Genomic DNA, 13,037 nt, shown 5'->3' on the forward strand with positions numbered 1-13,037 from the left:
GAGGATGGACGTCTAGTGTGGAGGACACCTTTCACAGTTTCAGTTCACAACCTCCTTTTGCCGCCTTCCCCCAACCCCCATCAGAATCCGCCCTCCGAGTCACCTCGCCCCCTCCCTCCTACTGGACCGGACGACGCTGCGGTAGAAAAGCCCTGAGGCTCCCGCTGCCCCGTTCGCGCGGAGGGTCTCCGCCGCTGTCCCTGCCCACTGGCGCCTCCGGTCCAGGTGCCACGTCGCCCGGAAGAAATCCCCCCCATCGCCGGTAACCCGCGCTTGGGAGTAGAGGGGAGCCAGCGAAGTGACAGTGAAGCCACTTCGTCCGAACTTCCCCGGAGCGGCCGGAGGACCGTCCAAGGCGGCGCCGCGCCAGCACCTTGTCCCCACCCACGCGGGGTCTCCTCCGTGGGTGGGCTTCGGTGCTGCCACGTGACTTCCACGAAGAGCCTGGCCTTTAGCGGAAAGCAGCGACTTGGGTGGGATCCTGGACCCCGAGGTGCGGCGAGAGGGCGGGGAGAGGAGGAAGCAGGGGCGGGGTGGGAGCAGGGGGCGGGGACGGGCCGGGACTGGACGCGGGGTGGGGAGGCGGGCACGTCCGAGCCCGGAGAGCGGGAAGCAGTGGGGCGGGGCGGCAGGTGCGGGGATGCGGGCGGAGCGCGGGTAGCAGAGCCCCGCGTTCAGGGCGCCCCGTGTGGCGAGCGCGCGGCATGTCGCAAGGGCCCCCCGCGGGCGGCGTGCTGCAGAGCAGCGTGGCGGCGCCTGGGAACCAGCCGCAGGTAGTGGACGTGGAGGCCGGGTGCGGGGGCCGGGTGAGGGTGAGGCCAGAGCTCCAGGTGAGTCCCTGCGGTGCGCCTCGAGCGCTTGGAAAGGCTGCAGCCGCTCCGGACTCGGCGCCGGACACGTGGGTCCGCGCTGCTGGGGGCCGCTGCATCCTTGCTTCCTGTGGGAGCTGGAGGGAGGGGGCCTGGAGCTCTGATATTACGAATTCAGCCCAAAGGGGCGGTTCGTCCCTGCATCCAACCTACTGGTTGAGATCCGTATGGGGAACATCGGACCGGTCAACCTGCGGGTGTGGGGTTGTGTCTCTAGTGGGCAGACTCCACCCCCAGCACGGGTGGAAACTCCTTGCCCCAATACGATCAGCCCTCCCTGCTGTCCCTAACTTTCAAAGCTGCAGTCACAAGAAGCTGAGACCAAATCGAGGGCCAACTTGAGACCACTATTGGAACACTTCTTGGCCACCTTTATCCAGACCAGGTCTTATATTTCTTAGTCACTCCCCCAAAGACTCCCAACTCTCTACTTGATGTGTAGTGTCCCAGGTGACCCTGGGACCCAAGTAGTTGGGGTGGCCTTGTACTACTATTTGCTTCTGACTAGCCGAGCCTCGGTTTCCCCATCTATAAGATGAACTCTATAGCATCTCTCTCCTGAGGATGTGTACACAGGTTATGTGAGCGATGGGTGATTTGTGTCTCCATATGACATTCCTGCCGAGTGGGGAGGTGCGAACCTCCGTGACAGGTGATGGGTCCAGTTTACAGTGACAGCTCCCAGAGGACAGGAGGCTCCCAGACTTGTCGGCTTTGGAGACTAAAGAGGTATTATTTCCTGTCAAGCACAGTGAGGTCAAATCTCAGGTCAGATTAGGGGAGCAGTATCCTGAGTGCAGGGCAGGATCTCAGTTATTATATACATTGGAAGGTTGGGGGTCATGCATCTAATAGGGTTTGTGAGGGTGTAAAGCTGGTTACGTTGTTCATGTGGCATGTCCCCCGGATGCTCCACATATGTTTGTAAGACCTTTTGGGTGTGGTGATGCAGAAGTAGAATCCCAGAGCTAGGGAGGAAAGGGAAGGGCCAACCTGGGCTACATGAGTCTCTGTTGAAGAAGAGGGGGAGGAGGGGAGGAGGAGGAGGACTTCTGGGAGACATGTTTTGACACCTGTGTTGTCCTGAACGATGTCTCCATGCCACCCCCGGTGTTGAGTCTGATGTCTCTTCTTACCTATGCTGGAGATTCTTGGCTGAAGCCCTGGGTTTGTACACCAGCCTCTGGGTTTTATCATGGCTTGGGATTATACCGAGCCTCACCCGGCCAGGCAAGAGCCTGTCGCTAGGTTCCCTCCCCATCTAGACACCTTCTAGACAATTTTTTTCCTCCCCTGATGGTGTCTAATGCAGTTCTGGAAAGCAAACCCTTTCCGCTGAGTAAGCCCCTCACTGTGACAAGGGCATTTTTTCTGCCTGCCCACTTTGTGCCACCTCATGAAGAATTTTTGGATGTTTGGTTAAGAACTCTCAAGACGAATCACAGATTTGCATTTGGGATAGCCCCTGGCTCCTGAAAAGAAAATGTCAGCCGGGCATTGTTCAAGAGAGCATGTCGTCATTGGTGTCCCACAGTTTTCCATGTACTGGGAGAGTTGTGTGGTTGAGATTGGTACTAACTGCATAATTATGGTCTGTACACAGTTTCAGAAGGACTCGCCAGTGTGTGGTAGTTTAAAGGCTGTGCACAGCAAGTTCTAGAGAGCACATACCCCGGTCTTTCTCACTAGCGGATGAACAGTGACAGTAGCGCTCTTCCAGGCAGAAGCCCTGCAGGGCAGAGGCTTGTGAGCGTTGGTTTGAGGACCAGCAGACCTGAGTTCCACTTCCCACTCACCCTCATGCTGGCCATGATACCTGGAGAACTTCCCTAACCTGAGTTTCTTATTCCTCCTTGTCTCTTAGTGTTTTTATTTTTTTGTGGTCCTGGGCCTCACATATCCCACACATATATGGTGCCACTGAGCTACACCCAGACCTCTTATTCCTCATTTTAAACCGACAGTTGTTCTGTGCACTTTCCAGGATGGGAGTGGAGATCAATGTAGCAAAGCCCCAGCACAGAATGGGTCCCCCTGACAAAGGCTCTCAGCAGCCCACGGGGCCGCAGATGAAAGCTCTGTGAGCAAATCGAGAAAGGTTGAGAGTCTCACCTCCTCACGTGTCATCCCCAGAGCCCCAAGGATGATGACAGGAAGGTTCGAAGGAGAGAGAAAAACCGGGTTGCAGCTCAGAGGAGCCGGAAGAAGCAGACACAGAAGGCTGACAAGCTTCACGAGGTAAGCCTACGGTCAGGGCAGGACCACAGGGACAGCCACAGGGACAGCCATCCTGGCAGGACAGCCACAAGGACAGCCATCCATGCAGGGACAGCCATTCTCACAGGATAGCCATAGGGACAGCCATCCTTGCAGGACAGCCACAGGGACAGCTAGCCATCCTCTACCCAGGGGATGGGGCATGATGACAGCACTGTGGCCATCACCGGTTCTTCCAGTCTGATTCTGTTGGGTCTTTCCAGCCTACCGCTTTGCTTATGTATTCACGGGCCTCTTCCTCTCAGTTCCAGCCCCCTGGGTTCTTCCCACACTTGATTTTCTCTCACTGTGCACTCAAACAAAAGCTGGATGGAAACAGGGAGGTGGAGACAGAGTATCTAGTCTGAGGCTGTTTCAGACGACAGAGAAACTGTCTAAAGAAACAACAATAACAATGCTAACAGTACTTAAAGTTCTGGGGGAGCAGTTCAGTGCAGCACTTGCCTAATATGCACAAAGATACCGTTGGGACCAATGTTGGGGTTTAAATCTCGGCCTGCGCCCGGACAAAGCACACCAAACCAACATGGTTCCATGTGGAGAGGTTTAATGAGAGAAGAAGAGAAGAAAGGCCGGCCATGGGCATGTGGGGTGAAGGAGGGGAATGGGGAGAGAAGGGATAGGGAAGAGAAGAGCAAAGAGAGAGCAAGAGAGGAGTAAGAGGGAGAGGAGGGGGCTGCTTTATAGTCAGGCATAGCTGGCTGTTGCCAGGTAGCTGTGGGGGTGGAGCTTAGACAGAATACCAACAGATACCCTGGGTCAGCACCATGTAAATAAACCATAGTGGAATATGCCTGTAATCTCAGCTCTCAGGTGTTTGAAGCAGAGAATCAGAAGTTCAAGGTCAACTTTGTCTTTAGAGTACGTTCAGACTAGCCTTGGCTACATGAGGTATTGTCTCAAAAAAAAAAAAAAGAAAAAAGAAAAAGAAAAAAAAAAGAAAAGAAAAGGAAAAAAAGAAAGAAAAGAAAAGATTACTGAGCATTATGGCACAGGCCTTTAATCCCAGCACTCTGGAGGCAGAGGCAGGCAAATCTGAGTTTGAGGCCAGCCTGGTCTACATAGTGAGTTCCAGGACAGCCAGGGCTTCATAGTGAAACTCTGTCTTTAAAAAAGAAAGAAAGAAAGAAAATGAATGAATGAATGAATCTGGGTTAGATGGTACTTGTGGGGGTTATTTTTGGCTGCATAGTAAATTTAGGGCCAGCCTGGGCTACCTGAGACCCTCTCCCAACCAAAACTAAAAATGGAAGAAGCTAAGCAAAACAGCTCTTTACGCTTTCAATTCCTTCTCAGATTCTTGCCTGATCCTGCGGGCGGTGGTTTGAAAGAGAATGCCCTGTGGGCTCATACATAGAATGCTCAGTGTGGAAGCTGGTGGACTTGCTTGGAAAGGATTAGGACGTACAGCCCCTTTGGAGGAAGCGTGTCACTGGCTTTGAGGTTCCCAAAGCCTAAGGCATCCCCACTTAGCTCTCTCTCTCTCTGCCTTGTGCCTGTGGATCAGATGTAAGAATCTCAGCTACTGTTCACACCTGCGGGCTTCGCCTTTCTACCCCTGTCTTTGTTTTTGTTTGTTTTTGACACAGTGTTACTGTGTAACCCAGCCTAGCCTCAGTCTCAATCCTGCCTCAGCCTGCTAAGTGCCATGACAGGTACCTGCCACCAGTTTCTCCACTGTCTTCCCCTTCCTTCCCTCCCCCTCTCCTCTTTCTCCCCCTCCTCCCTTTCTCCTCCCCATCCTCCTTCCCTCCCTCTCATCCCCTCCCCCTTCCTGCCCCTCCTCTTTTTCCTCCCCTTCTCCTCCCCCTCTTCCCCTTTCCCTCCTCCCCTCCTCTCTCCTCTCTTTCCCCTCACCCACTTCCCCTCCTCCCCTCACCTACTCCCCTCTCCCCTTCTCCTCTCCTCCCCCTCTTCTTCCTTCTTTTCCCTTTCCCTTCCCTCCCCCTCACCTCTCCCTTCTCCCCACCCCCCACCTCCTCTTCTTCCTCCCTTTCCCCTTCCCCTCCCCTCTCTCTTCTCCCCCTCCTCCTTCTGTCTTCTTAAACGTTGGTATGGATTAAGGTGTGACACTTGCTGCCTGTTCATCTTTTCTCTGTTAGCTTGTCCTGCTGTCTGCACCTAACAATCCCTTCATTGCTTCCAGGAGTGCCCAGTGCTAGTGTCAGGCCTTCACCTCTTGCTTGTGTGTCTCCGGGGCTCTGTTGCAGGATGCACTTTTGTGTTGGCTGTGGTCTCTTCACCCTGGACTTTCTCTTCTCACGTGGTAGCTGATGGCGCTTAACCACCTTCTTATCTCTCGCCGGGAGCCTGTATCTGAGTCTGCCTTCTCTATTACTGAATACCACAGATTGGGTAATTGATAAAGAAGACATTTGGCTCGGGGTCTCAACATGGGGGGCCTCATCTGCCGAGCGCCTAGCGAGGGCTTCGTGCTGTGTGGTCACATGCTGGCGGCAGGATGGACAGACAGCAAGTGAATCAGAGAACTCTCTTCCGCAATTAGTCACCACCCATCCATCAATTAATGGTGTGACTCACCCCTCTGAGGTCCTCCCTCCTGAAATTGCTGTGTTGGGGACGAGTTTTCAGGCCAGCCAGTTGGGGGCGGGGGTGGGGCACACGTTTGGCTCTGCCACTTACCCCAGAATTCTGCTTTGGTGATGGCTTCTACTCTTACTGTTCACGGGTTGGCGTGCAGAGTGAAGATTTCCCATAGCTCCCTCTGGCCCTGCAGGGCTCTCCTGCTCTCTTGCCCTGGGTGTTTTCCCCAGAGCTGGTCAGGGGATTCAGCTCAGTCAGTCAGCTGTTAGGAGAGGGGAAAGGTGTCTGAAAACTGCAGTCCGACCACATTTAGAATGCACAGGCCCTCGGGAGCTGAGACTCTGGGTTAGGAACCCACAGCCTGGTAGGCACCATGTCACTCTTTGCTGAAGGCCAGGGGGCTGAGGCCTGGAGGCTGGGGTCTCCACATGAGCTTTAGGAAAGGTCTTCCTGTTTCTAAGGTCATTTTGTCTTGCCAGGAAGTCTCCGCAGGGGACCAAGGGTTCCTAGTTGATGTCTAGCCCTGTATTCTGGTCATGAGTGGCAGCCAGCCCCGCCTAGTCCAAATCAGGTGTTGTTATTTGTAAGTCCTGAGTGACCGTGTGTGCAGACATAACCAAGTGTCTCAGACAAGGCTTTTTGTGCAGCGGAGTCCAGTAGCTCCAAAGTACGTATTAGGCACTTCCTGGGGGCGAAGTCTTGCTGTGGAATCTCAAAAAAAAAAAAAAAAAAAAAAGACCTCACGTGTGTCCTCAGGAAGCACAGGAGTCATTTCCTACTGCTGCTGGAATGAATCCCAACAAATCCGTTATCCTCTCCAGCTGGCCGGGAGCCGTCCAAGTGCATTCCACTGCACTGCTGCACTGCCATGAGGATGTTGACAGGGCTGTGCTCCCTCTGAGAGGATTCTTTTCCACTCTTCTGTCAATATCTAGGGAGCTCCTCGGTTAGTGGTCTTCCATCTTCAAAGCAATACCGGTCCCATTGTTACATGGCCTCCTCTCCTGCCCATGTAGGAAGGCCCTGATTTTGTTGGGCCAGCATGGATGATCACCCAGATTCCATGTTCCTTAGTCTCACCTGCAAAATCCCTTTTGCAGGAAGCATCTTTAGGGGGCGGAGTTCTTCCTGCCACAGGTGGAAACCCGTAACCACATGGGTACCATGCAAAGGGTACACTCATTCTCTCTCTCAATGTCTCTCAGCTGGGCGTGATAACCAAGGGAACCTGCCTTTATGCCTGCCTTGTCCCTTGTAAGCCAGGGGTGACACACACTTGCATTGGGCCCTGACAGGTTCTTCTGCCTGATGTCTGTGTGGCCTGACGGCTGTGTCCTTTCCAGAACAGGGAAAGTTAATGCACAAGCCAGTCCCCTCCTCCTCACTGGGGCTAGAGACGCAGGTCAGGAAAACCACCTCTGTGTGTCAGGTGGGACAGGGCTGGGGCTGTGTCTGCACATGAGCCACAGTGAACCTTGGACCTGGCTTCATTCAGTAGCTACACTCAGGGTCACTGGTCACAGGGGACACGAGAGAGTAAGAAATTGTCTTGGGAAAATGAAAAGGCGGAAAGACTGGTGGACCCAAAGGCACCCTGTGGGGAATCCCCAGTTGGTACCCCCAGCCTCCTTCCATAGGAGCCTTAGCAGTGGGGAGTCCTTGTTTTATGTTGGGTTGGTTAACTCTGCGTTGTGGAAGTGGGGTGCTGGTAGAAAGTGGGGTACACAGTATTGTCACTGAGATCCAGTGGTAGGGTGCAGGACACTTAATACATCCCTGTAGATCATAGGGAAAAGCCCGGGGGACCTGTCGGACTCCCAGGCCACATCTAAATTGAGGAAAGGGTACCATGAATGGAGACCTCACGCCTGTTATCTGTGACTGCCTGATGCTGTGAGGGGAGTGGCCTATGACCTGGGCGCTTCCTTGTCATCTCCTCTCTCCTAGAATGCAGAGTAGAACCCCCAATGTTCTGAATGTCTCAGAAGCTCTGGTTGTGTGCTTCTCTTCTAGGAACACCACAAAGGGGCAGTAGGGAGTGTTTGGATCAAGACTGTTCAAAATGGCCCCTTCTCTTCGCTGCTCCTCATTCACTCTGGTCATCCATGAGCTCAACATACCTTGACCTCCCACTTTCATGAGTTCCTTGGCTCCTTCCCTCCTCCTGGTTGTCCATTACCAAGCCTGTGGCCTATCCCTCAAGATAGAATAGTCCAAGCTGAGAGCTGGGTTAAGCTGACTGGCTACTAGGAATTTCCCTCAAGGTCACAGCTGCTGAGAGCTGAGGCGATGGGACACGCCCCTCACCCTCAGTGTCTGTGCCTCACCTAGGACGTTGGGCTGCATTTCTCTCTGGGCAGCATTAGGTGGAGTGTACATTCCCAGAGGGCAATGGAGATAAAACTGAAGAGTGACTGTGTTACACTGAGGGTGGCTTAGAAGTGGGTCAGATTTGACGGAACACCAAAGATGTCAGACTGAGAAAGGATTTTGAGTCAGACAAGGGTGGAAACATCGGCAGCCCTGAAAGCCTTAAATGTCACAAGCTGACAACTGACTTGAGCAGTGTGAGTGTGGTAAGTGTTGTCATGGGGCTGTCAATACTGCACATTCACAGAGAACACCAAGGAAGGGCACACGCGGTTTAGAAACTGACACAGTGGGTGAAGCTCTCTCTGTTTGGAACTGCTTTCGTATAAGGCTTAGGATAGAACAGCTGTAGAGCCCCAAGATCTCCATTATGGTAACTAATGTGGGGAAATCTGGGCCCACTCTGCCAAAAGGAGGAGGAATCGGTGATGCATGAGAGTTGGGGTTCACCCTGACACTGGGCGTGGGGTCCTGAGTCTCCGGGCCTCTCAGAGCTTACTGTCTCACTTGTGACCATGCTCTCCTGAAGCCCCATTCTCCCCGTTCGTCACTAGCTCTGTAGGTCCTCATTTGTGTCCTATGCCTCAAAGACACTGACCTAGAAAGAAACCCTAAGACAAGACTTCCCAACCGTAGCATGATTGGCACTGGGCTTCCTCCCTTCCTGTGTGCATTGGGTAGGTGTTGGGCTGGGCCCTGACAGGTACTGAGCAGGGTCCCCAGCTTCGTCTGCTGGATACAAGCAGGGTGACACATCCTCGGATGTCCTCAGACGACGTCTGCTTCACTACATCTGCATTCATTGGTTGTGTGCATTTGAGTGCTGCCTGCGTGCCATGGCTTACGTGCGGAGGTCAGAGGGCACCTGCAGGAGAATCAGCTGCATCTGATAACACCAGGCTCTTCTAAGACAGTCTGTGTAGCCCAGACTGGCATCAGACCCTGTATGTGGCTGGGGTTGTCCTTGAACTTGCGTATTCCGGCCTCTACCTCCTCAGTGTTAGGCTTACAGTTGTATGTGGTGCTGGGGAGCGAACCCAGGGCTTTGTGCACACTAGGAAAGCATGTGCTAAGCAAGCCAGGTTCCCAGCCCAAGCAACTTAGGTTTTGAGGCCTACCTGGTATTTATATACATATAATATATATTGTATATATTTCACATATACACAATAATATATACAATAACATAATTATACAATATTGTACACATATGCAGATATATACAATATACAATAATTATATGTATACGTGCGTGTGTGTGTGTGTGTGTGTGTGTGTGTGTGTTCTGTGGCCCCCTCCATCCCTTACCAGGGCCTCTTCTTTATAAGATCAGTCCCACCTGGATGTTTTTACTGCTTCTTTTTTAATTTTTTCCCCCTATTCCACCAGTTCAGTAAAAGTCCCTCAGCTGACTTAAGAATAAAACGTAAACTCCAGGAAAGAAAGTCCCTGTGGTAAGAGGAAGGGACTACAGGAGAGGCATGTGGAACGGGATGGGTGGGGGAGGGGGAGCCATAGAGTACGTGCCACATGCCGTGATGAAGTCCTCTCGTTTGCACGATGCATGTGTGTGGAAGGAGGCGTGGGAGAGAGCTCTCTGAGACCAGACCCTCTGGAGGTGGCAGGTGCCAAACGACCCTGAGTAGTGGCCGGAGAAAACTGTGGCACCCACCTCAGGGTGGAGTCAGGCTGTGCATCCCTCGACGCCAGAGACGAAGCCCAGCAGCGCCCGGCATCTTGCTACAGATTCAGGCACTGTAGAAAGGCTGTGTGGAGTGTGGAATCCAGTGAAAACTGAGATCCAGTGACGGAGCTTGCTGGGGCTCCTCGTTTCTGTCACCTGTCTCGTGTGCAGGTGCAGGGCACGGGATCAGAACACCAGGACTTCACCTGGCTAGAGTGTAGAGGAGGTCACAGAGTGGACCACCAGGGCAACGGGAGACCGGATAGGGTCATTGCACGTGTGAGGCCAACTGATCCAAGACAGCCTGCAGGAGGGAGGAGAGGAGGCCGCTGCCCTGGACAGAATTCTGGCGTGGCCTTCCGGAGATGGCCTCTGTCTGCAGTCCCTCTTGGGTCCCTGAAAGGAAGAAAGGGTCCTAGAGGTGAGGGGGGAACAGATGGTGTAGCACACAAGAGTTGGACCACATGAGCTGGTTCTGAAGAGAGTGGTAGAAGCTCCTGGGGGCTCTTCGTCTTTGATCACTGAGGAGAGACATTACTTATGTAACTGAGGTCTCTCAGAATGAGAGACCTGTATGTGCTGTGATCAGGGAAGCCTTCCTGGAGGTGGCGAGCTCATGCTTGGCTCGCAGAGAAAAGGACAAAATCAGTCAGGTTGAGGGGAATTGCACAAGCCCAGCTGAGGGTGTACACGTGTCCTAGGGGGAAGAAAGGCCAGACTTCTTTAGGTACGTTTATTAAAAATGATTAGTAATAGAGAAGGTGTGATGGAAAATGAGGCTGGGCCCTCAGCTCAGGAAGGGCTCAGTATGCTTGAGTCACAGTCTCATCAAACAAGGCCTGAATGGAAACAATGGTTCAGCGAGGTTTAGACGTTCTCGGCCTGGAGAGGGCCGCTGGTATGGCGTGCCGTGGGGATCTGCTGTTGGCTGTGTGCTGTAGATGTTTTCAGTGACTTGGATGGAGACGAAGACTGTTTACCAAGTCGCTGGATGAGGTAGACTTCTGTGACAGCTCGTGTACGTGAGGTGACACAGTGGCATCTCAGAAAGGAACAGAGTAGGACTTAGTGGTTGGGGAAGCCCTGTCCTCAAGCTGCTCAGGCACTTGGAGCTCAGCTTCCTGCAGATTCAGGGAAGTCTACATCGGCTTAGGTCCAGCGTGAGGAGGATGATCCCCGATTCAGCCCCCTGCATGCTCCCAAGAGCCACACACTGCATGCTGGGAGCAACATTTCTCAGTGAACCTGGCAACTTGGAGGGGTGTCACAGACAGTGACCAAGAGGCCGGAAGAACTTGGAAGACTTGATACATTTGGGCTCAGAGAACTTCTAAGGGGGAGGGATGAGTCTATCACCTATCGTTTCAAGAGCTGAGGTTGCAAAGTACTGACTTCTTCCTGTGTGGCTCCATTAGGCAGAGCCCAGCTCAGTGGGCAGATGTGTAGGAGAGGAGTTCTCAGGACAGAGAGGATGGAATGTTGCAGAGCTGGCAGGGACCGTCTCTCAAAGATGGATGCCCATCCCAAGATGGATGTGTGAACCAGCCCTGCATGTGAGGAGTTCCTCACGTCTGGGGGAATGACCTCCTTCAGTTCCGAGCCTCTGCAGCCTGATGCGGTAGGAAAAAGAGACAGCGTGCATCCGTGCATTGTTAGTACAGCCAGAGGCATGGCGTTCTGGGTACTGCTCCAGTGTGGGGATAGCTGTCGGGGTGGCTGTGAGCCCACCAGAACCCTTCCCAAAGCAGGTCGGCGTTGGGGGAGGAGAGCTGATGCTGACAGACAGGAGGGACCACCTCAGATGGTGGAGATGTTCTCTGTGTTAGCACAGGTCGGTGCTTCTGTCATAATGCCTCGAATCACAGTCAGTATAGACACATTTTACGTGCGTTATACTTCAGTGGTGTTGATTCAGAAAGGAGGGCCGCGCTTTTAGAACAGTTTTGTTCTTGTGGAAAGACAGATCTGAAGAGTCTGGGGTAGCCCAGGCTGGACTTGATCTCTTGACCCTCCTGCCTCTACCTCCCAAGAGCTGGGACCAGGGCCGGACACCTTCCCACCTGCTTCCGCCTCTCCTCTCTCTTGAACAGGAACATGAGAGCCTGGAGCAGGAGAACTCTGTGCTGCGCAGGGAGATCGCGAAGCTGAAGGAGGAGCTGCGGCACCTGAGTGAGGCGCTGAAGGAGCACGAGAAGATGTGTCCGCTGCTGCTCTGCCCGATGAACTTTGTGCAGCTTCGGCCAGACCCCGTGGCCAGCTGTCTGCCACGATGACGCCCCAGATCACCCCTCTTTTATCTGGCTCGGAACCTTGGTTTGCACACTCAGGAGTTTCTCTACACATCTGTGTCCAGGGGTACACGTGGCCGTGCCGCTCTAGGGAGCTCTGGGGCTAGCCTGGGCTCAGCATTGTGCTCTGGGGCACCTGACTTCCGGCCTCAGCGTGGTGGGGCGGATCCAGAGGCCCCAGCGAGAAGGCCCTGTGAGTCGCTCCTCCCTCACTTTGGCAGCTAGCCGTCCTGTCCTTAGGCAGGGTCTTTTCATCTAGAATTTGGAAAATAAAGATCGTTACCGTGTTTCCTTTGTTCATCTTCTCGGAATGGGTGTAGGGCTCATAGAGTTCCTCCTCTGGGTAGGTCATCCTACTGCGGGCACCTCTCGTGTTCATCCACAGTCGACGGGAAGTGCCTGTGATTATGGCCGAACTTAAGACTGTGGGATTTCCTTTGCCACTGAGGCTCCCAAGAAGTCTTTGACCCAGTTTGGTCTCAGAGAGTGAGCTGGCTGTGACTCATGCCTGTTCACGTTACCCAGTCTTCCATCTGGTATAGCTTACCTCATTTCAGCCATAGAATTGTTTTATCTATCTATTGATCGACCGACCGGTCCGTCCGTCCGTCCGTCCGTCCATCCATCCATCCATCCATCCATCCATCCATCCATCTATCTATCTGTCTGTCTGTCTGTCTTTCTTTGAGACAAGATCTTACTCTGTACCCGACTGACTTAGAACTAAAAGAATTCCCCCTGCCTTTGCCTTCCAATGCTGGGATTACACCACATGAGTGGAATGTTTCTCTTTTCTTCTTTTTAAAAGAATATTTCTATTTTATATGTATGCCTGAGGGCATGTCTATGCACATCCAGAAACCAGCCCTGAAACACTTTAATAACAGGAGTCCCTAGATGTCGGAAGAAGATGTTGGATCCCCTGAAGTTACAGGCAGCTGTGAGCCACCACATGGGTGCTGGGAACCAAACTCAGGTCCTTTGCAAGAGTAGCCAATGCTTCTA

At 53.2% G+C, this 13,037-nt stretch overlaps 1 protein-coding gene across 1 annotated transcript; it reads left to right on the top strand.

The window, feature by feature from the left end:
- The first annotated feature begins 640 nt into the window (after nt 1-640).
- Batf3 (basic leucine zipper ATF-like transcription factor 3) lies at nt 641-12,319 on the top strand. Its single transcript, XM_032915133.1, has 3 exons — nt 641-773; nt 3,003-3,107; nt 11,835-12,319. The coding sequence occupies exons 1-3, from the start codon at nt 705-707 to the stop codon at nt 12,015-12,017; spliced, it is 357 nt and encodes a 118-aa protein (XP_032771024.1). The 5' UTR covers nt 641-704; the 3' UTR covers nt 12,018-12,319.
- The last annotated feature ends 718 nt before the right edge of the window (nt 12,320-13,037 follow it).

This window comes from Rattus rattus, chromosome 10 (assembly GCF_011064425.1).
Source record: "Rattus rattus isolate New Zealand chromosome 10, Rrattus_CSIRO_v1, whole genome shotgun sequence".
In the NCBI taxonomy this organism is placed as follows: domain Eukaryota; kingdom Metazoa; phylum Chordata; class Mammalia; order Rodentia; family Muridae; genus Rattus; species Rattus rattus.